Source organism: Vanellus vanellus, assembly GCF_965231255.1.
Source record: "Vanellus vanellus genome assembly, chromosome: 20".
Classification (NCBI taxonomy): domain Eukaryota; kingdom Metazoa; phylum Chordata; class Aves; order Charadriiformes; family Charadriidae; genus Vanellus; species Vanellus vanellus.
In genome coordinates, this window is record NC_138925.1 from 9,961,026 (window position 1) to 9,982,117 (window position 21,092).

The 21,092-nt window shown below is 55.9% G+C and overlaps 3 protein-coding genes across 3 annotated transcripts; 2 read left to right on the top strand and 1 right to left on the bottom strand.

Annotated features, from left to right (window-relative positions):
* The first annotated feature begins 19 nt into the window (after window positions 1–19).
* On the top strand, window positions 20–5,100 carry ZBTB48 (zinc finger and BTB domain containing 48). The gene is given in 10 exon segments (XM_082493416.1): window positions 20–566; window positions 570–832; window positions 1,579–1,690; window positions 2,089–2,181; window positions 2,544–2,630; window positions 3,033–3,187; window positions 3,745–3,881; window positions 4,286–4,450; window positions 4,582–4,670; window positions 4,758–5,100. Coding segments are annotated over 10 exon segments (1,908 nt in total). The 5' UTR covers window positions 20–53; the 3' UTR covers window positions 5,052–5,100.
* Window positions 5,101–5,931: 831 nt separating this feature from the next.
* KLHL21 (kelch like family member 21) lies at window positions 5,932–16,122 on the bottom strand. Its single transcript, XM_082493417.1, has 5 exons — window positions 16,110–16,122; window positions 13,905–14,944; window positions 12,069–12,474; window positions 9,117–9,189; window positions 5,932–8,740 (listed from the first exon to the last, which is right to left on the bottom strand). The coding sequence occupies exons 2-5, from the start codon at window positions 14,935–14,937 to the stop codon at window positions 8,447–8,449; spliced, it is 1,806 nt and encodes a 601-aa protein (XP_082349543.1). The 5' UTR covers window positions 14,938–14,944; window positions 16,110–16,122; the 3' UTR covers window positions 5,932–8,446.
* Window positions 16,123–16,432: 310 nt separating this feature from the next.
* Window positions 16,433–19,483, top strand: PHF13 (PHD finger protein 13; the record flags this gene model as incomplete). The annotated part of the gene is made up of 4 exons (XM_082493528.1): window positions 16,433–16,471; window positions 16,928–17,029; window positions 17,466–18,018; window positions 18,437–19,483. 4 exons carry the CDS (start codon window positions 16,433–16,435, stop codon window positions 18,661–18,663), a joined length of 921 nt encoding a protein of 306 aa, XP_082349654.1. The 3' UTR covers window positions 18,664–19,483.
* Between the last annotated feature and the right edge of the window lie 1,609 nt (window positions 19,484–21,092).

The following is a 21,092-nucleotide window of genomic DNA, read 5'->3' on the forward strand; positions in this document are numbered from 1 at the left end:
CCGGAGCGCTGCCAAGATGGCGGCGACTGGCGGGGCCCGGTAGCAGCGCGGCCATGGCGGCGGCGGCGGCGCACAGCGTCCGCGTCCTACGGGAGCTGAACCGGCAGCGCGCGGCGGGGCAGTTCTGCGACGCGACGCTGGGCGTGGGCGGGCGGGAGTTCCGCGCTCACTGGCCGGTGCTGGCTAGCTGCTCCCGCTTCTTCCGCGCCCGCGGCCCCGGCGGGCCGGTAGCTCTGCCCGAGGGCCTCGCCGACACCTTCCAGCTCCTCCTCGACTTTTTCTACACCGGCCGCCTGGCGCTCACTGCCCACAACCGCGCCCGCCTCCTGGCCGCCGCCGAGCAGCTCGGCGTGCCCGACGCCGTGGCGCTCTGCCGCGCCTTCCGCCCCGCCGCCCCCCGCCAGCGGCCCCGCCGCGCCGCCTCCCCGAGCCGCCCGGGGAGGGCGGACATCACGGCCGCGGCGCCCCCGCAGCCCGGCGGGCAGGCGGTGCGTGAGGGGGACGGGAGGGGAGGGGGGGGCAGCAGGGAGGGGGGGGGGGTCGGTCGCCCGTTAGGGGAGGCGCGGTGACGGCCGCCTGTTCCCTCGCAGGCCACCCCCCCGGCCCCGGAGGAGGCGGCGGCGGGCGACGGCGGGCGGGGGGACAGCGACGGCGAGTCCCTTCCCGAGAAAAAAGCCCTGCGGAGCAAAAAGCACCCCACTCCGGGGAAGGCGCCTGACAGTGCAGGGGCAGCGGGGACGCCGGGGAGCAGAAAAGGTACAGCGGTGCCGGTTGAGTGCCCCACATGTCATAAAACCTTCCTCAGCAAATATTACCTTAAAGTGCACAACAGGTAAACACTCCGACTTTTCCTTCCCCTTGCATTTGCGTGTCGGGACCTATGCCATGCTGCCCCACGATGCTCAGCCCCTTCCCGCCTGCTCCTCCATGGGGGGTGGGCAAACGGCTGGTCTCAACACCACAGTGTCCCCTGGGATGGAAAGGGAGGTCTCCTCTGTCCCCCGGGGTGGGACTGCTTTGAACTGGGGGGGTTATACGTCTCCAGAACCCACGACAACTGTCCTGGGCTTCTGCTCTCAGGGGTGGGAGCCAGCCTGGCTCAAAAATAAGGCATTGAGAGGCTCCTTCAGGGGATGTACCAGCTGCAGGTGGATGTGGCAAATCTGGGCTTTCAAAGTCTGCATGGGCTGTGGGCAGTTTGCCTGGGTTGGGGGAGCGCAGTGCACCAGCCTGGATGGGCGCTGTGAGGAGCTTTGGGGTTGGTAACTGAGAGCAAAGCGGGTGCTTGCAGAGAGGGCACGAGCTCCAGCTTGGCATATCTGCACGGGGCAAACCTTAGCCCCGTGAAATTGAGGTTTTGTGAGCACAGTGGGCACCAGCAGCTTGACTGCGCTCTGATGGGATCAGCAAAGCTGGCATAAAAGGTGGCTTTTGGGTGACCGTGAATAATGGTGCTGGGGGGGTGTAAAAGCTGCCGGGATCTTCCCTCTCCCTGCCCAGTGTCCTTGCCGGGCCTGTTTGTGCGTCTCTGCCATCGGGCTGGCAGTGATGGGTGTTCTCCATTTGTATTCCCCCTAGGAAACACACTGGAGAAAAGCCATTTGAATGTTCCAAATGCGGCAAATGTTATTTTAGAAAAGAGAATCTCCTGGAACACGAAGCCAGAAATTGCATGAACCGATCTGAGCAGGTATCTTTGGGAAGCTGCTACCAGTGATCTGGAAAGTGGGTGTCATTTTGCAGGGGTGGAATTAGGGCGTTTTTTCACCACGGTCCATGTCACACTCAGCTACCGAACAAAAACTCCTCATCACCACTGTGCGTACCACAGCCAGGACCCCTCCGAGTCTGCTGCCGATGAGGACAGCAGCAGCTTTTGTCTGATTTACCACACAATTCTCATTTTGTCTGTTTTTCTCAAGCATGTGAGGTTACTCTTTGTACCGTAAAAGACCCAGATCGCTGTGGGTGCGGGTTAAACTTCAGATCCAGGTCCCAGTGCCTGAGTGCCAAGCGCTGGTCTGAGCTGCGGGCTTCGTGCCGGACTCTTGGTTCTGCAGAACCTGATGCCTCCCCCATCTCTTGCAGGTATTCACGTGCTCGGTCTGCCAGGAGGTGTTCAAGAGGCGAATGGAGCTGCGGCTGCACATGGTGTCACACACAGGGGAGATGCCGTACAAGGTCAGCAGTGCCTGCCTTCGATGTCCCCACAAACGGCTGCTAGGTGCTGGCAAGAAGGAGGAGGGGGCAAGCCTTTCTGTGTTGGGGCAGCCTGGCCCAGCCCCTCCGGGGAGCCGAGTGCACCAGCTCCCTTCCCCGGCCTGCGGCAGCCCACTGAGGGTCATTCCCCTTCTCAGAGCCCGAATGTGCTCCAGGGAGGCACCAAAGCCAGGCGCTTTCTGCGGCCTTACCTGGGATTTGTGTTCTGTGTCAGGACGGTGCTCCCCAGCCCTTTGTGCCAGCATGCTGCTGGTCCTCTCCTCACACCGAAATCACTCCCTGGGGGGATGCCTGGAAGCTGACCCTCCTCTCTTGTCTTTCAGTGCTCCTCCTGCGCCCAGCAGTTCATGCAGAAGAAGGACCTGCAGAGCCACATGATAAAGCTGCACGGCGCCCCAAAGCCCCACGCAGTAAGGGGAGCGGGTGGGCAGTGGTGGGCTTTTGGGAGGGAATTATCCTGCGCTCAGGCCTGGCTGAGGGAAAGGCACCCGTTGTCCTGTCTGGCTCTGTTTAGCAAGGCAGGCAGTTGGAGTTACAGAGCTGCTGGAAACATTCTTTTTTGGGGTACAGGAGCAGCCCTTGTTATTTTTTTGGTTGATAGACTCAAGTAGTGACCAGCATTTCGCCTTTGTCAGGCTGCCTGATCCCATTAGGTGTCTTGGAGCTGGGGGTGCGGCTGCAGGGAGGGCCCCAAAGCAGCAGCGGCAGGTGAAGGGACGGGTTGTGGGTGGTGGGTGGGTCTGTTGCAGGCGTACGCTGCGAACTGCACCTGGGCGAGCTGTCTAACTCCACGCTCTCCTGTGGCCTTGCAGTGCTCGACCTGCTCCAAGTGCTTTCTGTCTCGGACAGAGCTGCGCCTGCATGAGGCCTTCAAGCACCGGGGAGAGAAGCTGTTTGTCTGTGAGGAGTGTGGGCACAGGGCCTCCAGTCGCAATGGCCTGCAGATGCATATCAAGGCCAAGCACAGGTATGACGTGACCCATGGCCTCCCCTGCCTCACCCTGGCTCTCCTGCCTGTGCTTCCTCCACCAAGGGCTCAGCTGGGTGGTGCTGGGGAGAGTAGTTGGCTGGAGGGCAGCAAGGACCCCCTTTCCCGAGGTACTGGGCTTAAACTTCTGCCAGGAACCTGGTTAGGGGCAAACCAGCATTTTGCTTTTCTCTCTTCCAAAGGCAGTGCAGATTGTAAGCACTTCCTCTGAGTGTGTGGCTATAGTAATACAGGCGATGACTGAAGCTCATCAGCCTGGCTAATCCATGCTCTTGAAGTGGCAAGCGTGTGCCAGCTCACCACACTCATCCTTAGCGTTCTGTTTGCTGGGCTGGTTATAACACCCGAGGGTTGGGAGGCATCAGCTTGGGAGCCTGTGGCTGCAGAATAGCATTTGTGGGCCTCCAAAATACTTTAGTTTGAGAAGGGTTGCAGTAGGATTTAATTACAAGAACTTTGGGCAAGCAGCAGCAGCTAACCTGAGGGGCCGAAGCTGGCAAAGGCAGAGATGAAGGTAATGTTTCCCCTGCCCACAGGAACGAGCGGCCGTACGTTTGCGAGTTCTGCCACCACGCCTTCACACAGAAAGCCAACCTCAACATGCACCTGCGCACGCACACCGGTGAGAAGCCCTTCCAGTGCCACCTCTGCGGCAAGACCTTCAGGACGCAAGGTATTCCCCGAGGCACGTGGCTGGGGGTGGTCGTGCCAAGCAGTGCACGCTGGCATACAGGACCTCCAGAGAGCAGCTGTGCTGAGAAACCTGCTTTCTCCTGCCCGCTTCCCCTGGGGAGGAAAGCCACGCTCTTGAGAGTGTGCTAATGCTGAGGAAGGCACATTCCTCTTACCTCCATTACCCTCGTGGCACAAAAGAGAAAGAAGTTGAGTTTTCCCCAGTAATGGTTGGCCTGGACCAGCAGGCTGCTGCTTTACTGCCTCTAAGCCCTTCTAACCAGCCTAACTGCACCGCGTGTCTGTGGGCTTCACTGCGGCGTGGCTCGTACCTGACCCTGAGACAGGGAGCACATGCTGCACCGCTGACCCGTGGCGCTCTCCCTCTCCCCCTGCAAATGGCAGCGAGCCTGGACAAGCACAACCGGACCCACACTGGGGAACGCCCCTTCAGCTGTGAGTTCTGTGATCAGCGCTTCACAGAGAAGGGGCCCCTGCTGAGGCACATCGCCAGCCGGCACCAGGAGGGGAGGCCCCACTTCTGCCAGATCTGCGGGAAAACATTCAAAGGTAACGGCCGGGGCGTTGAGCTTTCGCACGGCTCTTTAGAAGCTGCCTGCCTTTCCGCAGTGTGGGTTGGCATTGCTGTAAGTGGGTACAAGGCGGTGCCGCCGCCAATGGCCTCTCGCTTCCCTTCTCAGCTGTTGAACAACTGCGCGTCCATGTCCGCCGGCACAAGGGTGTGAGGAAGTTCGAGTGCACTGAGTGCGGCTACAAGTTCACACGACAGGTGAGGCCTTCCCTGCTCTGGGGACCCCTGCTGTGCTGGGGCAGCTGGCCCTCACCAGGCCCCTCGTCCTGCCTCTTCCTTTCGCAGGCTCACTTGAGGCGCCACATGGAGATTCATGACCGGGTGGAGAACTACAACCCCCGGCAGCGGAAGCTGCGGAACCTGATCATTGAGGACGAGAAGGCCGTGGTGGTGGCGCTGCAGCCGCCCCCCGAGCTGGAGGTGGGCTCGGCAGAGGTGATTGTGGAATCCCTGTCCCGCGGCTCCCTGCCTGAGGAGATCCCTGTGCAGAGACTCTGCTCAAACGAGAACTTCTCTACGGCAGATGTGATCGAGCAATCACTAATTATAACAACAATTCCCGAAGACTGTGAAACATAGCGGAACTGCCTGCGCGTGTCCTTCCTACCAAAACACAATAAAGCATTAGGCTGGAGCTGTTCTGTGCCACGCTTGTTCTTTTCTAATTGTGCATCTGCCCCTTCCCCTCCTTCCCTGCAGAGCTCCCACCCCAGGCTGCAGGGAAATGAAGTTATAATGGGGTCTTAAAGAAACAAATGTGAAACTATTCAGAATGGCAACTTAAACGTACATACGCTGTATGAGACAGGATGTGACTGACAACTATATGTGTAATACTATATGTGTAATACTATAAATTGCTTTCTAATGAGTTCTCATTTGTGGCCGGAGGCACAGCTGGCACTCGCTGGCAGTTCTGCCTTTGGGTCTGAAAGCGCACGATTAGAGCTCACCTTCCCCAGGAGAGTGCGGCTCTGCCCCTTTCCTTAAAGGCTTGCTGACAGCATTGTCTTGTCCATTAAATTTGTGCCTTGTTTCTACTTTGTTTTGTCAAGCTTCTGCCAATTGCTGTTTCTTTACCACATTAAAGATGGGTATCACCAATACCTTTGCACCATTGAACAAATTTAACCTTACTTGAAACACATTATCCCAAGGAGCTGGCCACTGCTCTAAGCTCCTGCTTTCAGGTGTGGAGATTTATATTTGTCTGAAATAACACGATCCAGGGTTGCTGTGACACTGAGAACTGTTTCCTGAGTATTCCCAGGGTGGGGGAAGGTCACCAAGTGTACCCACATGCCCCAAATCACAGCTGCACTCACTTCCCTTTCCCTCTTTTACTCACCGGGAAGCAGAAAGTCTCTGGTTTAAACATACCGCAGGCCTAGAACGAGAAATGTCGCAGTAAAAACTTACTCCAGTAATCTTCCCCTCAAAGACGACAGAGAGATTTATGTCACGTGTTTTATTTAACTTGACTGCTGCAAGTAAATTTAAAAACAAACTATGAGAATAAAAATACATTATCTGTAAATGTAAAATGCCTTTGTTTCAAAGGATGGTATTTAAACTGTACTCGAAGATTCAGACACAATGAATTTTACAAAAAATAAATACTGTAACTGTTCAGCCGGTTGGGGAATTTGGGGGTGGCAGGTCCAGCAGCAAGCACTACAGTATGAGACACAGTGTGCGTGCTATTTATAGTTCGGCATAAATACTTCAGTCTGCAACACGAGTTCAGCTGCGCAGCGCACGCCGTCTCTCCCCAGGCACAACACGGCGCCACAGGGACAGGCTGCTTCAGTAGGATGCAGCTGTGACTCCCAGAAATGAAGGAGCGTCCCCGAATCCCAGGCCCCCGTGCATCCCCCCCACCCGGCTCCTCTGCCCCAGGGGGGCCCCACTGCACCCCAGCCCACGGCAGCGCTGAGGGGGGTTTTAAACAGAGAGGCTGCCGTGGCTGGGCGAGCTCCCTCCACCAGCGCGTGATGGTTTCAAGGCACTGTCAAAGTTTCAGACTTGGAGAACAGCCCAGATTTCACGAGCGGCGTTCCCCAGTTCCACAGCTGAGGAGTGTGGCATAAAACAGCATTCAAGGCAAACCAGAGTCCTTTAAAGCTATGAAGACGCTGATGTTGTGGAGATGGGGCCGGACACTACTCAAGCCAAGGGCAAGCCAGAAGGCGTGCGATCAAGCATACGGGCTTTCCATCTCTGAATTAGGTTTAAATTCAATTTGTTTTCCTATTGGTTAAAATAAAAGATGAAGAAGCGAACGCATCCAGATGACGCTTCAGCCGTTGTCACACTTTACAGTTTTCCCGAAGGTGCGACGCTTGTTGCCAGGTGAGCCATACCGCAGTTTTAGCTGTTTGCGTTTTCAAGAAACATTCCATGAGTAAACCGTATGCAGCTTCTCCTCAGCTAAGGTAGATAGAGGAAACAGCCCAAGCTAACGAGGTCACTTGGGTGCATATAAAGGCAAATCTTACACAGGCCAAAAAAAAAAACCAACCAGCAAACCCCAAACAAAAAGAAGAAAGAAACCCTAAAATAACTACCTTTCAATCTGCAACACACTCTCTAACTCCTATACCTTCACCAAAACACTTCCGTGGCATTTTCCCGGGAGCTCCAGCAAACTGGAGGCGCGACAGGCAGGAGGCCCACCGAAGGTCTGGTGGGATCCTTCGCACAAGGTGATGCATCTGAATGCAATTCTGCAGCAAAGTACCTAAGTACCGCCAGCAGTTCTGCAAACCTGCGGTGAATCTCCTGAGGAAGCTGCACTCACCTTTCCCGGTAATGTTTCTTTTTCTGAAATAGTACAACGCTGACTTAGCTCCTTCAAAATGGTAAAGAACTAAAACCTCACCCTTGCTGCACGGGGCCTCTGCCCAACCCAGCGCATTGGCCGAGAGCTCGGCACCGGAGAACCGACAGCAAACAGCCCTCGCCACAAGAAGCAGCTTTTTTGGCCTAGTTCAGCTCCCTTCCCAGTGCGGGAAGGGAGAGCAGCTCCTCCCTGAGGGCAGCAGTGGCAGCCCCAAGAGTCGCTCCTCGGGCCGGCGAAGAGGGGTGCCTGCTTCTCCCCTCCCCCTGAAAGGAAGGTGCAGCCGGGGTGATCAGAAATGAAAACAATCTAGCTGTGAGAATGTGATTGAAAGATAAAGAAGGGCTTTTCTTCTTAGAAGGAAAAAGTGCTCTGCTAGGAAGGGTTGGAAAACAAATACCTGCAAAAGTTTAAATGCTGCAACTTAAAGCCCACCAAAATACAGGAAGAACTGAAGTTCAGACAAAGGGAAAGGTGAAGCTGCGTAACTCAGCCTCAGTGAGCTCCCTGCTGCCAGACGTCTGTTCCTTCTGAAGGTGTGCACAGGAACCGAGGACCACAGCGGCAGCGCAGGGAGGGATGTGTTCTCATAGGAACCTCTCACCCCTAACAGGCCTCCAGCTCGTGTGGGAAGGCCTTTCCCCCTCTAACCACGCAGAGGACAATATGCACAGGAGATCTGTCTTCCTCCGAGGCACAGAACAGAGGTGGGTGTCCAGACCACCGTCCTACCAGACAGACCCCTCCCGAAAGAAACTGAAGAAAGGAGTTTGGTGGCAAATGAAGCATTAGGGGGTGAAGGAGCTCCCAGTGAAAGGCGTCTGACCAAAAGCCATAAGCTGCGATGCTGCGGTGATGTTCAACGCAATTGCTTTCCTCAGAGTTCGCCTCTTGGGTCTCCTCTGCGGGCAGTGCGGTGCCTTCTTCTGCCCCAGAGAAGCGCCGAGGGATGCCGCAACAGAGGCCTCGCTGTCTGCCAGCTGCAGTTCCGCAACAGCACGTCAAACATTCAGTTTTCACTCCCTCTACAATCAGTACGTTTTCCAAGCACCGGTTTGCCTCTGCCTTCTCTCAAAGCAACACTGGTTCTGGATAACAAACTCGCGTTGAGCCTGGGGAACAGTGCCTTCCCCTGCTAACGAAGCTCGTTAAGGTTCTGGTTGTGAAGGTTTTGGCGCTGCCTGTTCAAGTTGATGGTGTTATCCAGCGTGATGCCGTCATCCTCCTGCGTGGTTTCCGGCATGAACTGCCGGAATATGCTGACGCTGCCGTGCCAGAAGATGGGCTCGGGGAGTTGGCCCACTACGCTCCATGTTCGTGTCTCGGGGTCGTACGCCTCCAGGACATCTGAGAGCTCAAATGTGTTATCGTAGCCACCGGAGACATAGAGCTTCCCGCCGAGCACGGCCACGCTGCCCCCAACATGAACCTACAATTTAAAAATAAATGTACACAACAATTAGAAAGGAGGGTTTTGCCCAGTTAGGCAGACGATAAAGGTGTCGTGTACTGTCCTGCAACTGCTCGCTTGGACGGGACTCAGCGCCCACCAGCTGCCGACTCTGGCTCTGAACCTGCGCTGCCCAAACACCAGGAGGAGACAGAGCTTTCTAGCTTTGCCCAGCTCTGGTGTGCTGGGCTGAATACCCAGCAACGCAATCACAGTCCGGGATTTTTCCTTCCAGGTGACTGTGCTTAAATGCACTCCATGTGCAAGGGGTTATAATCTGAAGAGCACCTGGTTTTCCAAAATTAAGCCAATTTTTAATGCTGAGAGGCATCCAGTAGGTCGGTAACTGTCCTACCTGAAGCATGGAGGGAATTTTATCCCATTCATTCTTCAATGGATTGTAAACATCCACTTCAGCCGAGTCATCTCTGTGGGAGATAACACAAAATTACTCTTCTGCATTCTAAAACCCTCCTGCCTTGTGAATCCCCCAGTTCAACAGCCTGAAATGCTGCCATGAGCTCTTCTGCTCCAAAGCCATTACATGTATCGGAGACCAAAAGGTTCCTGTACAAAGGCGCAGGTCTCAATGCGGACCCCAGCCTCCAGCGTGGGCTTCTCCTGTGCCAGAAGTGACATTCAACCCCAGTAAACACCTGGACCTCCCTGCTGCACCCCTGCCCACGAAGTGGGCTGGCACAGACATTGCACACCTACCACATATCAGTGCAGGAGCGCTCCCCTCATTCTCAGTGCCAGTGACCTACAGCCAAAGAGCCTGAATGCCCCTTCTCAGCTTCTCTACAGGGAAAGCAACACACTTTACACTTTTTGGTGTGTGCTGAGTTTCAGGGTGCTGCCTAGGAGGGAAGGCAGGCAAGATGACCGGAGGCAGAGCAAGCTGACAGCACGCAGAGTGTTCTACCTCCCTAAATTGGTTGCTCCACCCGAGATGGTGGGGCGAGCTGCTCTGGACTGTGAGCCCCATTCAGAGTCCAGCATGTAGCTACACCACTGCTGGGTCGGAAATCTCTGTGCAATCCCGAGGGCTTTCTCAAATCTAATATTTTTTTACATCTGCATCTATGGTAGGTGTGGCCACAGACTAACTTTCTGCAAGTCTGTATTTCACAGACTGATCTGGCTTTGGTGCCAAGTGCTTCAGGGTCTGGAAGAAAAATGACTGCTTTTCTGGAGAGGCTTAAACCTCTGTGCACTTCACAGTATCGGCATCACTACTGCTTGAATTTTTCACCAACACCAAATTTAGATGGGCCAGCGGAGTGCGAGAGACGAGCTGGCGGGGGCAGCATAATCCCCCAAGGCTTCTCCCACCCGCTCCACTCACAAGACGGGAGGGCGACAGCGACAGGTGAGGGACGTTTGCAACACAGAAACGCACCCGCTGACACAAGAATATGAAGAGGACAAGGTCAGGGCAGCTGGAAAAGTGCTGTCACTCCAAGACAGTCCTGTTCCAGACGGATTCAAAAGGCGGCAAGGAATATTTGATTGTCTTTGTATCTACTGTGACATCGCACATTGCCATACATTGTGTGGGTGACAAGGTATCGCTATTGATTGCTGATATGAATCTGAGCAGGGGAGGGAATGAAAATAAACGAGAAATGTCACCTACAACAGCAGTTGTCTGTTTAGCAAACCATTACCCCAGAAATCTGTCTGCTGAGCCTGCGGTGAAGCCGAGAGGTGTGCTGGGGGACCTTCTGGTCACGCTCTGGACAAGCATTCCTAAGGTACCCGTACAATCCACACTTTAAAACCAGTTTCTTTAGTTTGAGTTACTTTTGCAATGTACCTGGGACTGAACTGACATTCACCTGAATGAAACACCTTTAATGTAGGCACACGTGTCCTGGTTTGAGGTAAAACAGGACCAGTTTTGTTCAGTAACTTCACTTTTTAGCTGGGCCTCTTCTAACTACTGAAATTAACAGCATATTGTGCAGACACTACTCACTCTCAGAGTGATCAGATCTATGGTTATAGCTGATGCCAAAGCATGGGGTGCAGAGAGGCTCCCGCTCACACTTATTGCTCTACCAGCCCAGGACAGGTAACTCAGTTATTTGCCCCGTTGGAGGGTCGGAAGCGGAAAAGCGTAAAGGAGTCCCACCTGCAGGGAGCAGGAAGAGATAAGGAAGAGCCTCTCTGCACACCATTCCTAGTCCCACTAGAGGGGACCGTCGATCACAAGCTTTAATCTGAGCTATTAAAACTAACCAAAAAATGAGTTTGTGACTTTTATTTGTGACCTATTCCTCTGTCCTCCAAAGATTATCTTACAGCTTTATACAGAGCAGGAGTCCACGTGCAGCATGTGAAATGAGGGGAGAAAAACTTGACCCCAGTAATCTCCTCATTAACTCCTGCAGATGCATGTGATCAGAAATCCTGAAGCGTCAATCATCAGTATTTTAAAATGGATAAGAAAAAGGAAAACCTATAGAATCAGCTTGCAACAAGTAGCCGAATAGCTAGAACACCCCTGCCAGTATTTACTGAAAGGCATGTGACCCAAAGCGCTACCTGCAAACAACTGCCAGGAACCAAGACACTCAGCTGAACCCAAATGAATCAAATAAAAGGTCTTGGGCAGAAGTTGCTGCTTTATGCAAAGCCAAGAGGAGATTAAAAAAAGAAAAACGTCTGGAGGCTATCACAGAAGTCTATGTTTGCTCAAAGTCAACACAACAAGATGAAATGCTTCAGTGCTAGCATGCCTTTCAGTTTATTTTTAATTAAGTGGATAACCAAAGTATTTGCACCACCAGGACAGCTTCAGATGGGTAATTAAGTCCCAATTTGGAAAGGCGCTTAAAAATAGTGACCAATCATTTCATCTTCAGTGCTCTTATCTCTGCTGAGATGGAGGATGTCCTCTCCTGTGCTACAGTTTAACGTTTTCTTGGAGCTTACTCACTTATTTTTAGCAACAAGGGGGGTTGGAACCAGAAGCCAAGAAAACCGAGAAGTCTATTTCCAAGCAGCGCTGCTGACTTCAGCCAGATTTATACCTGGCCATTCCCCAGCCCGTGGGTTTAGATTGAGACATTTTTACACAATTTTAAGTGTAGTTCTTTGAGGTCTAGCTACAACAGAAGTAAAGGAAAGAGGTGTGGCGGTTTACAGACCCACCTGCACCATCAGAGGAAGCACTGCTGTGCTTTCCCAATGCAGTGCACTCCTATGACCACCCACAAAATCCACACACCTTCCCGGGGAAAAGGTGGGCTTGCCTGGTGGGGATGTGGGGAGGGAGGCGATGATCACCCCCATTACTCACCTTATGAAGTACATGAGGCCGTTGAGAGTGACGGTCTTTGGGGCAAAGGACCAGGGGGGCAGGTGGCCGCAGTTCACGAGGGACCAGAGGTCGCTGTCGGGGTCGTAGCACTGCATAACCATGGACTCTTTGCCAGCCAGGGAGCCTATGGCGAACAGCTTGCCACGGCACGAGGTGGTGGAGCAGTTGTCCATGGGGTACAGCATGGGCTGCAGAGCCTCCCAGCTGTCCACCGAGTGGTCGTAACGCTCTGTGCTGTCAGAGGCGATTACGTACAGCAGCCCGTCCAGGACTGTGGAGCTGTGGTATTCTCTGGCTTTCAGCATGGGAGACACCTCCGTCCACTCGTTCACACTGGAATTGTACCTCCAGACGCAGTCATACAGCCTCGACCCGTCTGATCCTCCTGCAGCACAGCACACCACATTTCAAAATGTGGTTTCACAAAGGGAAATACTATGGGGTGATGGGAGAAGAGGGCTTGGGTCTGGACCTGGGTCTTTGTTATGTCTTCCAGCTACACCCTCTTAATACCCATATGCACTTTTCTGCTTCCTAGGGCTGTACATTATAAAAATATTTCAGTACTGGGGGACCACAGTAGTGTGCACTGCAAGGATTTTAACAGAAGTTCTGCACTGTTTCTTTCCCAGCAAGCCAGGAAGGATTTCTCCCACATTGTTCCTAGTCTGTACTCAGCCATAGTTCAAAATGAGCCTCCCAGGTTTGACTATCTCCATCCTTCCAAGTAACTGTTTTCTTTCCCATTTTGCAACCCCTGCTCCGTCGCTATCCAGAAGCTGCTGTGACATAGTGGAGACTAACACTCACCAGTGCCTGGCTGCCACGGCAGCCACCGGCAACACGGAAATCTTCCAACCCTTCCTGCTGCCCGCACTATGACACTGACACTAAGCAGCATGACCGAAGATCCCTGCCAGCAGCAACCTCGCCAAAGAACAGGGCTCTCGGCAGTATCGGTGCCCCCAGACCTGCCTGGGATTGCTCCGGAAAGCTCCCAAGGGACATTAAGGGCGCCCATACAGAGCTGTGTGGTAGCCCATCATTTTTACAACTCTGCCCTTAAAGCAGAGCCTTGTTTTCTGCTCACTGACTAGAGAATGAACAGTTTTCTGTTCACCTGCATTTGACCTGCTCTTCAAATCTTTGTCAGCGCGTCCTGCACACCCAGAGCAAGCTGTTCTGCAGTGCATGGTTTCCCACACCTTGGTTTGTTACGGCTGCTGCAGGGCTGCCGCTCCAGCTACAGGGATGTACTTCAAAGGAGGCATCTACATGCAGATTAACAGCCAAATTTACACACCTGTGTCACCTTGACAGAAGTAATTATAGCCCCAGTGGACTGTGATGAGGCAGGATTTGTGCTGGGGAAGGTACCATGACTCATAGGCACTGGCTGGTTGAGGAACCGGGGGCTTTCTGACACACCTCAGCCTCGAGCACGCGCTTGGCTTGTGATTCATGGGGCTCTGACCCAAACACCTTCTTCACAGCCAGAAATTCAAAACCCTCTCAAGTCATTCCTGTTCCCCAGAGTGAGCTATTAGAAAGTTCCACCAGTACAAGATCTGTGACTTCTGCCCGCGTGCTCGGGAACATTTGTCATGACAAAATAGCTCCTGGATTGAGACCAGCTGCTAAATCCAGCAATGACTCCAGGAGTCCCTACGCCTGTCTTCAGGCTGCAGTCGTACTGAGCCCGAGCGGAGTTTCAGACTCTCTGCTACCCTGAGAAAAGCCAAGTCTCCCTGCTAGAAGCCATGTATTTTCAGTGGAAACCTTAACACTGGTGCTTTTGTGCCCCCAACACCTTACCGGTGACATAGATGTCATTGCCCAGGGCAGCGACGCTGTAGCCCCCGCCCAGGTGCTCAGGGAACTCGGCCAGGTAGCGCCAGTGGCCAGTGCGTGGGTTGTAGCAGTCAACGGTGACAAGCTCGTCGCAGTCGCGGTCGCAGCCGCCAACGAGGACGAGGATCTCAGCCAGGCCGGTGGAGGGCCGGGGGCGCATGCGTGCGCAGGGCCCTCGGTCATGGCGGTCGAGGCGGGCAGCCTGGAAGTCGCGGGCCTCACGCAGGAGGCGCAGGCAGGGTGGGCAGCGGGCCACCAGCGGCTCCCCTTCCACGTGGGCCAGCAGGTAGAAGCGGCGCACAAAGGGCAGGCGGACGTGGGCCAGGAGCTGGGGCAGCAGCGGTGCGCGGGTGGCAGGGTCGGCACGCACCCAGCGCAGTGCCAGCTGAAAGGCGGCCTCCTCCTTGGGGACACAGAGCCCGTCGTCCCGCAGGTAGGAGAGGAGGCGCGGCAGTGGCAGCCGCTCCAGCTGGGCGCCCAGCTCACCCACATGCCGCAGGACAAAGCGGTGGGCGGCAGCCGCCAGCGCTGGGCAGGCAAAGGCCTCAGCAAAGTCCTGCATGTCCAGGGCATTGGCGGGCTCCAGCTGGCGTGCCAGCCAGGCACCACAGGCCTCCTTGACAGCGGGGAACTGCAGTAGGTCGGCGGCGCGCAGCAGGCGTTCGGCGATGTCAGGGCCCAGTCCGCCCACCCGGCCGGTGTAGGCGAAGTCAAGGAGGCGCGCCAGGCACTCGGGCTCCACACCATGCAGCCGCACCCGCTCGGCCCGTGCCTCCCGCAGCGCCCCGCCGAACATGGCACGGAAGTAGCCGGAGGCAGCAGCCAGGACAGCGCGGTGTGCCCCAAACTCCCTGCCACCCGCCACCACTGTCACATCCAGTAGGCTCCGCTCCGCTCGTAGTGCACTCAGCCCCCGCAGCAGCGACACCGCGTGTGCCGGCTCCCCTGTCGCGGCTGCCGCCGTCCCACCACTGCTGCTGCCAGTGCTCGCCGCCATGCCGTGCCTGCAGGAGAGCACACACTGCGTCACACCCTGAGTGGAGCCCCTCAGGATACAGCCCCGAGAGCAGCTTACAGGACAAAAGAAAAAAAAAAAAAAGAAAAAGGTGGGTTAGCTCAGGGAAAAACGTCCTCTGGCTGGGAAGCGGGATAAACTAAACAGCCCTCAAAAACATCCTCCTTCCCCCGTCACAGAGGAGCGGCAGTTGCATAACCTGCTGGCGCTGCCAGCAGCCTTCCCTGCTTAGTCTAATTATATTTTTAAGAAGCCCCTATTGAAGTTTCCCAGGATTAAAGCAGCCTCACCAGAGCCAAGCATAGCTTTGTAAACCCGACAGCTTTGAGAACGTTGCGCCAAAGCCCCCGGGCGCCTGGTTTCTCGGATGGGGTGCCCAGCAGGAGCAGCCCCAGTGCTATTTGAGGAGGACAGTGGGGTCTTACTCAAAAGTAAGGTGCTGAGGGAGGTGTTCCAGGAGGCACTCTCTCTGAGCCCCCCGGCTCTGTGGTGCTGCCCCTTATCAAAGGAAAGACTCAGCTACATAAATCCAGAGACCTCCAGCATTTGGGCTGGACGCATTACGGCTGGTGTCCTGCCAGGCTTCCCTGTCCCTGCTCACATCCAACTAGCTCGCCTGCTAATCACTTCCAGTCAAAGAAATACCAGAGGAACAGAATAAAGTCTTCTTTGCTAAACTCGTGGCTTTTTCAGCCTTTTTAGATGCAACGGTGCTATGTAACGCACGTCACAGCCTGCAGAGTACGTGTGGGTGCGATTACAGGATTCCTCCACGCAGAAAATGAACCGCACTTACCGTTCGAGGGCCGGCACCCGGCGGGGGCGGCGGGAGGAAGGGGGGCGCGGGTCCCTCAGCCCACGGCTACTGCTCCAGGCCCCTCTCCGGGACCTGCTCTGGGGCCCAGGCCGCGGCGGCTCCACGGGCCGGGCCGGTGCGTCGCAGCGGAACCCTGCGAGCCCGCGGTCGAGGCTCGCGGGTTGCCGAGAGGCGGCCGCCCTGCCCGCCGCTGCCCTTCCCCGCGCCACCGGCCGGGCCCTGCCCAGCGGGAAACCGAGGGCCCACCCCGTCCCACCAAGGCCTACCGCGACCCTGCGACGGCGCCGGCGCCTCGCAACCGCCCCGGTACCCCCGAGCTCAGCTCACCTCACCTCACCTCACCGCTCCGCTCCGCTCCGCTCCGCTCCGCACCGCCGCCCCGGCCCGGCCTCGCCCTCCAGCGGCCGTGCCCCTACCGCCGCTCCCGGCGGCCCCCGCGGCCGCCACCGCGCACGCCCGAACTACTACTCCCGGCGGCCCCCGCGCAGGAGGACTACCGCTCCCAGCAGCCCCTGCGTCGGCGGACTACCGTTCCCAGCAGCCCCCGCGCGGGCGGCCGCCCCTTCGCCGCCTCCCGCCGGTACCGAGCGGTTCGCGGGTGTCGGCGCTGCCCGGTTGCCGCTGCCGCCCCGGCCCTGCCTCCGCCTCCCGCGCCGGGACATGGACTCCGACTCCTGCGCCTCCCCGTTCGCCCCGGAGGTGAGCCGGAGCCCCGGGGGAGGGGGAGGCGTCTCCCGCCGCCCGGCCCGGCCCGGCCCGGCCCGGCCCGGCTGCCGGTGCCTGCTCCCCGCCGCCGCCCCACCGCGGGGCCGGGGCCATCTTGTGCCGCCCAAGCGCGGAGGACCGGGGCGAGGAATGGCGGCGGCGCGCCCCGCCGTGTCCTGCCGCGGGGGGCGGCCCGCCTGCGGGCCCGGTACCGAGACCGGGGGTGCGGGGTTGGGGGTGTGTGTGGGGTGTGTGTGTTGGGGGGGGGGGGGGGGGGCGGCAGCGCTGCCCGGCTACCGCCGCCGCGGGGGGTGGGGGTGGGGCGGCGCGGGGAGCGGCGGCGGGCGGGGCCGGGCTGCGCGGAGCAGCGGCGGCGGCGCCTCCCCCCGCCACCCCCCCCCGGCCGTTCCCGGCCCCGCGGCCGCCGCTGACTCCCCCCCTCCCCCGCAGGACTTCTCCTCCGCCTCCCGGCGGCACCGCACCGTGGAAGACTTCAACAAGTTCTGCACCTTCGTCCTGGCCTACGCCGGTTACATCCCCTACCCGCAAGAGGTGAGCGGCACCGGGCACCGGGCGGCCTCCCCGGCCCGCGACGGGGCCTCCGCAGCAGCGTCTGCCGGGCTTTTTAGTAAAATCCGCCGCCTCCGCGCCCTGTCCCTGCGACAAAAGGGGGAACTACAGCGGCCGGGAGGGCTCTGAGCGGTGGGATGGGTGGCTGCTGTTCGGGCGGGGTGAGAAAAGGTGGGGATCCCGGAATCGCTCCCTCGGCCCCCCCGGGCCTGGGCAGCTCCGGGCCGCGGCTCTGCCCGGCTGGAGACCCCTGCGGCAGCGCCGGTTACGGGGCGGCGCGTGGGGAGAGCGGGTGCTGGAACTCGGGCGAGATCGGCCGCGCGAGGCAGCGCCTCAGGGGAAAGGGCGCAGTGCCTCTGCGCCGCACGTGCGTCGGCTCCGAATTAATGCTTTTATCCGCTTTCTCGGCGTTTTCCAGGAAACGCCGCTGAGGAACAGCCCCAGCCCTCCCAACAGCACCGGAGGCACGATTGACAGCGATAGCTGGGATCCACGATTCAATGACATCCCCTCTTCTGTTTCGCTGCCCACCAAGAACAGAAAGAACTTTAGTCAGCTTAAGCGAGTGAAACCGTACGGTTCTCTTTTCCAGCGGGCAAAACCCAGCAACTTCCTGCCGGAGCGAAAGCAAATCGATAAGATCAGGAAGAAGAAAAAGCTGAAGAGAAGGGAAACAGAGGTGTCTGCAGAGGAGGACTACGAGGAGAAGCTGCTGGAGCTGGAGGGGGAGGACTCTTATGTAGAGACGCCGATGAGCCCCTCGTCTGAGGGTGACCCTCAGTCTGCGACTGAGCACTGCTCGGTGTGGGACTCTGACACACCTTCCAGTGTCTCCTACCCTGCCGTGACGGCCGAGCAGACGGTGGAGATCCAGAGCGTGGGCAAGCGAACGGTCATTCGGCAGGGCAAGCAGGTGGTCTTTCGGGATGAGGACGGTACTGGTGATGACGAGGACATCATGGTGGATTCGGGTAGGTGGTCTGGCTGTGGAAAGAGGATTAGCCAGGTGGAAGTGGTGCTGCTGTTGCCGATCTCTTTGGTACTTTATTTGTAGCATGAGGATAATGGCAAGGTGCGCTGCCTGGGCAGAATTAGTGGTTGGGTTTTTGGGGGAAAGGGGTGGGTTGTCTGCTTTTGCAATAAACTGAATGAAAAGTTGTGACTTTAAAGAAGCAGCTGGTTCTTCTCTCCTGGATTATGGCCTCTCATATACTGCTGAGAGTCTTTTCCCGCACAGGAGAGACTAGTTTCTCTTAAGATGTGGAAAAATCGGCAAAGTGCCTGTCTTTGAAATCCAGGTACTTAATTTAGTGCAAAAGGAGAGTAAATTGCTGGTGCAGGCAAAAGGCATTGGCTGTTAAAAATGTAGTTTGCTGTTTTGCTTTGCAGATGATGATTCGTGGGACCTAGTCACTTGCTTCTGCATGAAGCCTTTCGCTGGGCGGCCGATGATCGAGTGTAACGAGTGCCACACCTGGATCCACCTCTCCTGCGCCAAAATTCGCAAGTCGAATGTCCCAGAGGTCTATATATGCCAGAAGTGCCGGGACTCCAAGTTTGACATTCGCCGTTCGAACCGCTCCCGGACGGGCTCGCGCAGGCGCTTTCTGGACTAAAGGAGGGAAGCTTGTGCTGGTGCGCTGCTTGGGCGGGCGGGCGAGCTGCGGACACCGGCTGCGAGGCTGGAGAGAGCTCACCCGAACTGCTGCTGCTCAGGCTGAAGGGCTGCCCGGCCGGCCTGCGGTAACAGGGACGAGGAATCGCCAAGTCGTGGGCAGCCGGGGCTGGAAGAGGCCGACTGGTCAAAACTGCTGCTAGATACCGATTAGCTCAAGGGACAGACTAAGCTCTCTGGGTTCGGTGGGGTTTTGTCCGGTTACGACTATGAACTGGGTGATGTCTGGGGAATGTATGATACCTTTGCCACGTATGTTTTCTCATCCCAACGGGAAACTGCAAACCTTCTCTGTGCTAGGAGACTCCTCCTCCTCCTCCAAAGAGGGAGGAGGAGGGAATCTATGTGAAGAGTCTGAAAAGTAAATGGCCATGTGTTTTAATTTTAATGTAATATTATACCTGCCCATTTGTCCGTATATATCCATCTTAGATACTCTAAGGCTCTGTAGGAGTGAGCGTCAATGCATACCGACCCTGCGCGATCTGCCTCTTCAGCGGGCCTGGGCAGTAGGGGAGTTCTGTGATTTGGCATCATTCAAGTGAAAACAGGACTTTTTCCTGCGCCGAGGGACCGGCGCGTTTAAAGAAGGGAGCAGCCCTTTTTCTGGACAGGCAGTGCTGGGGATTAGCGACATCGGATTTCTTCCTAGAAGGTCTCTTCTTTTTTGTGACTTTGTTTTGCATGATTGGCTCAAATGTGTGTATGGGGGGATACTGTTTGCTCCATTTCCCGGTCCTTCGTTAAACTCTAAGGTGCTGTTTAAGAAGACGATGACTCCCTTTCCTCAGCCCAGAATTCAAATGCAGACTGTAAAGGGGCCATAGTAAACTTAGAACCTGGCAGGTCTGGTTTGGGATTTGATCATTTCCATCCAAGTACTACAGCTGAGTTGACTTTTGTTTTCGCTGTTTGTTGAGAATGGATTTGTAATCAAAAAACCAGAATCTTTAATCTATTGGTTGCAGATTATACAGATGAAAGCAAATGCAGGCTATGCAGCTAGCAAGATGAAGTGCAATGAAGATCCATCTGGCGTGGGGGAGGACAGGAGAGCATTGACGCCCCCCCGACACTGTGGTCCCTCAACAGGACTTCCTGGGGCCTCAGCCCAAGGGAAAACTGTTCAGAAACATGACAGGGAGTTGAGGCCCGTATGCAAGGCCACTGACATGGCGGCGTTGTTCCTCAATGACCAAACAGAGCGAGCTGTATGTATTGCACAAATTCGGTTTATGTTTTGAGGTATTTCTCTGAAGTTATGCCTGACGAGCAATGTGTGCTCTGTCCAGTGAGACCGTGAGGCAAGAGGAGTCACCGGCTGGTACTGTGGCTGAAGCAAGACTAGCCGTACTGGTAGGAATGTGCCCATGTTAGTCCTGCAGATACACCGCATTAGACCACCGCCTTATCCGAGTACTGGCTCATCAGGAGATGCATCCTGGTGGTGACCAAGGGTCTTTCCAGTACACAGAGCCAGGTGCCCTCCTTCAGATGTCTGACACGGGGCAGCCGGAGCTTCATGGCAGACAGCCTAGCACTGCAGTGCCCTGGGGCTCTTCTGCGTGAGATGCAGGGGTGCAAAAGGTCTGCCAGCACGGGCCAGGATGACGGAGCTGCACAACGTGCAACTGCTCTTCTGTCCTGCTTTATAAAAATCCCGTTCCACCAAGCTGCAACAACTGACTCTGGGTTCTGAAAACCAGCTCCAGCTTCTGTAAAATCTTAAGACCATGACCGTGGTACGCTGCCTTCCAGAAGCTACGTGGAACCACCGAGGAGTTTGCCAAAGACTTGCCCCCGAAGGCTGCCTGACTGTTCTTTGCAGCCAGAAAAATAACCAAAGTTCTCAAATGCTGCCATTTCACTCTGCAAACAGAAAGACTTTGGAAGATCCCGGTCACAAGCTGCGTAAGGGTTGGACCTGCTCTGAAAATTGGTATCTCTGTGTTTACAGCCTGTCTGCAATTCAACTGGACCTCTGTGGAACACGTTCCTGAAGCTTTTATGGGAGAAATGGTGAACTGCCAAGCGAACTGGCTCTTTTTCACAGAGGTTCAATACTAATCAATGGAACTGACTCTTGTTCTGTTACCTTTCCAGATTTATCCCAATAGATGGTGTCTGACAAGTCCAGCACGTTACACTATCAGCAGAGAGAAAAAAGAAAGTAACATCTCCATACTTTTAGTTCATCACTTCCAGCCATGTATAATTATAGTTTAATTCAGAACTTTATTTTTTCATTAAAACTGTTTTAATGAAATATGTTTTTTTCTTAAATGTGCAACAAGTGAACAATGATTTTGTTTTATTCCAAACTCAGGAGTCTGTTGTTATGATTTACTGGGGTGTAAAGCAGTTGTTCCA

Excerpts from the sequence above, each read along its gene's own strand:
- KLHL21 (XM_082493417.1), bottom strand. The coding sequence starts at position 14,937 with ATGGCGGCGAGCACTGGCAGCAGCAGTGGTGGGACGGCGGCAGCCGCG. Across the intron at positions 12,475-13,904 it reads CAATGACATCTATGTCACCG|GAGGATCAGACGGGTCGAGG; the intron begins GTAAGGTGTTGG and ends GCTGTGCTGCAG. Across the intron at positions 9,190-12,068 it reads GGCCTCATGTACTTCATAAG|AGATGACTCGGCTGAAGTGG; the intron begins GTGAGTAATGGG and ends TATCTCCCACAG.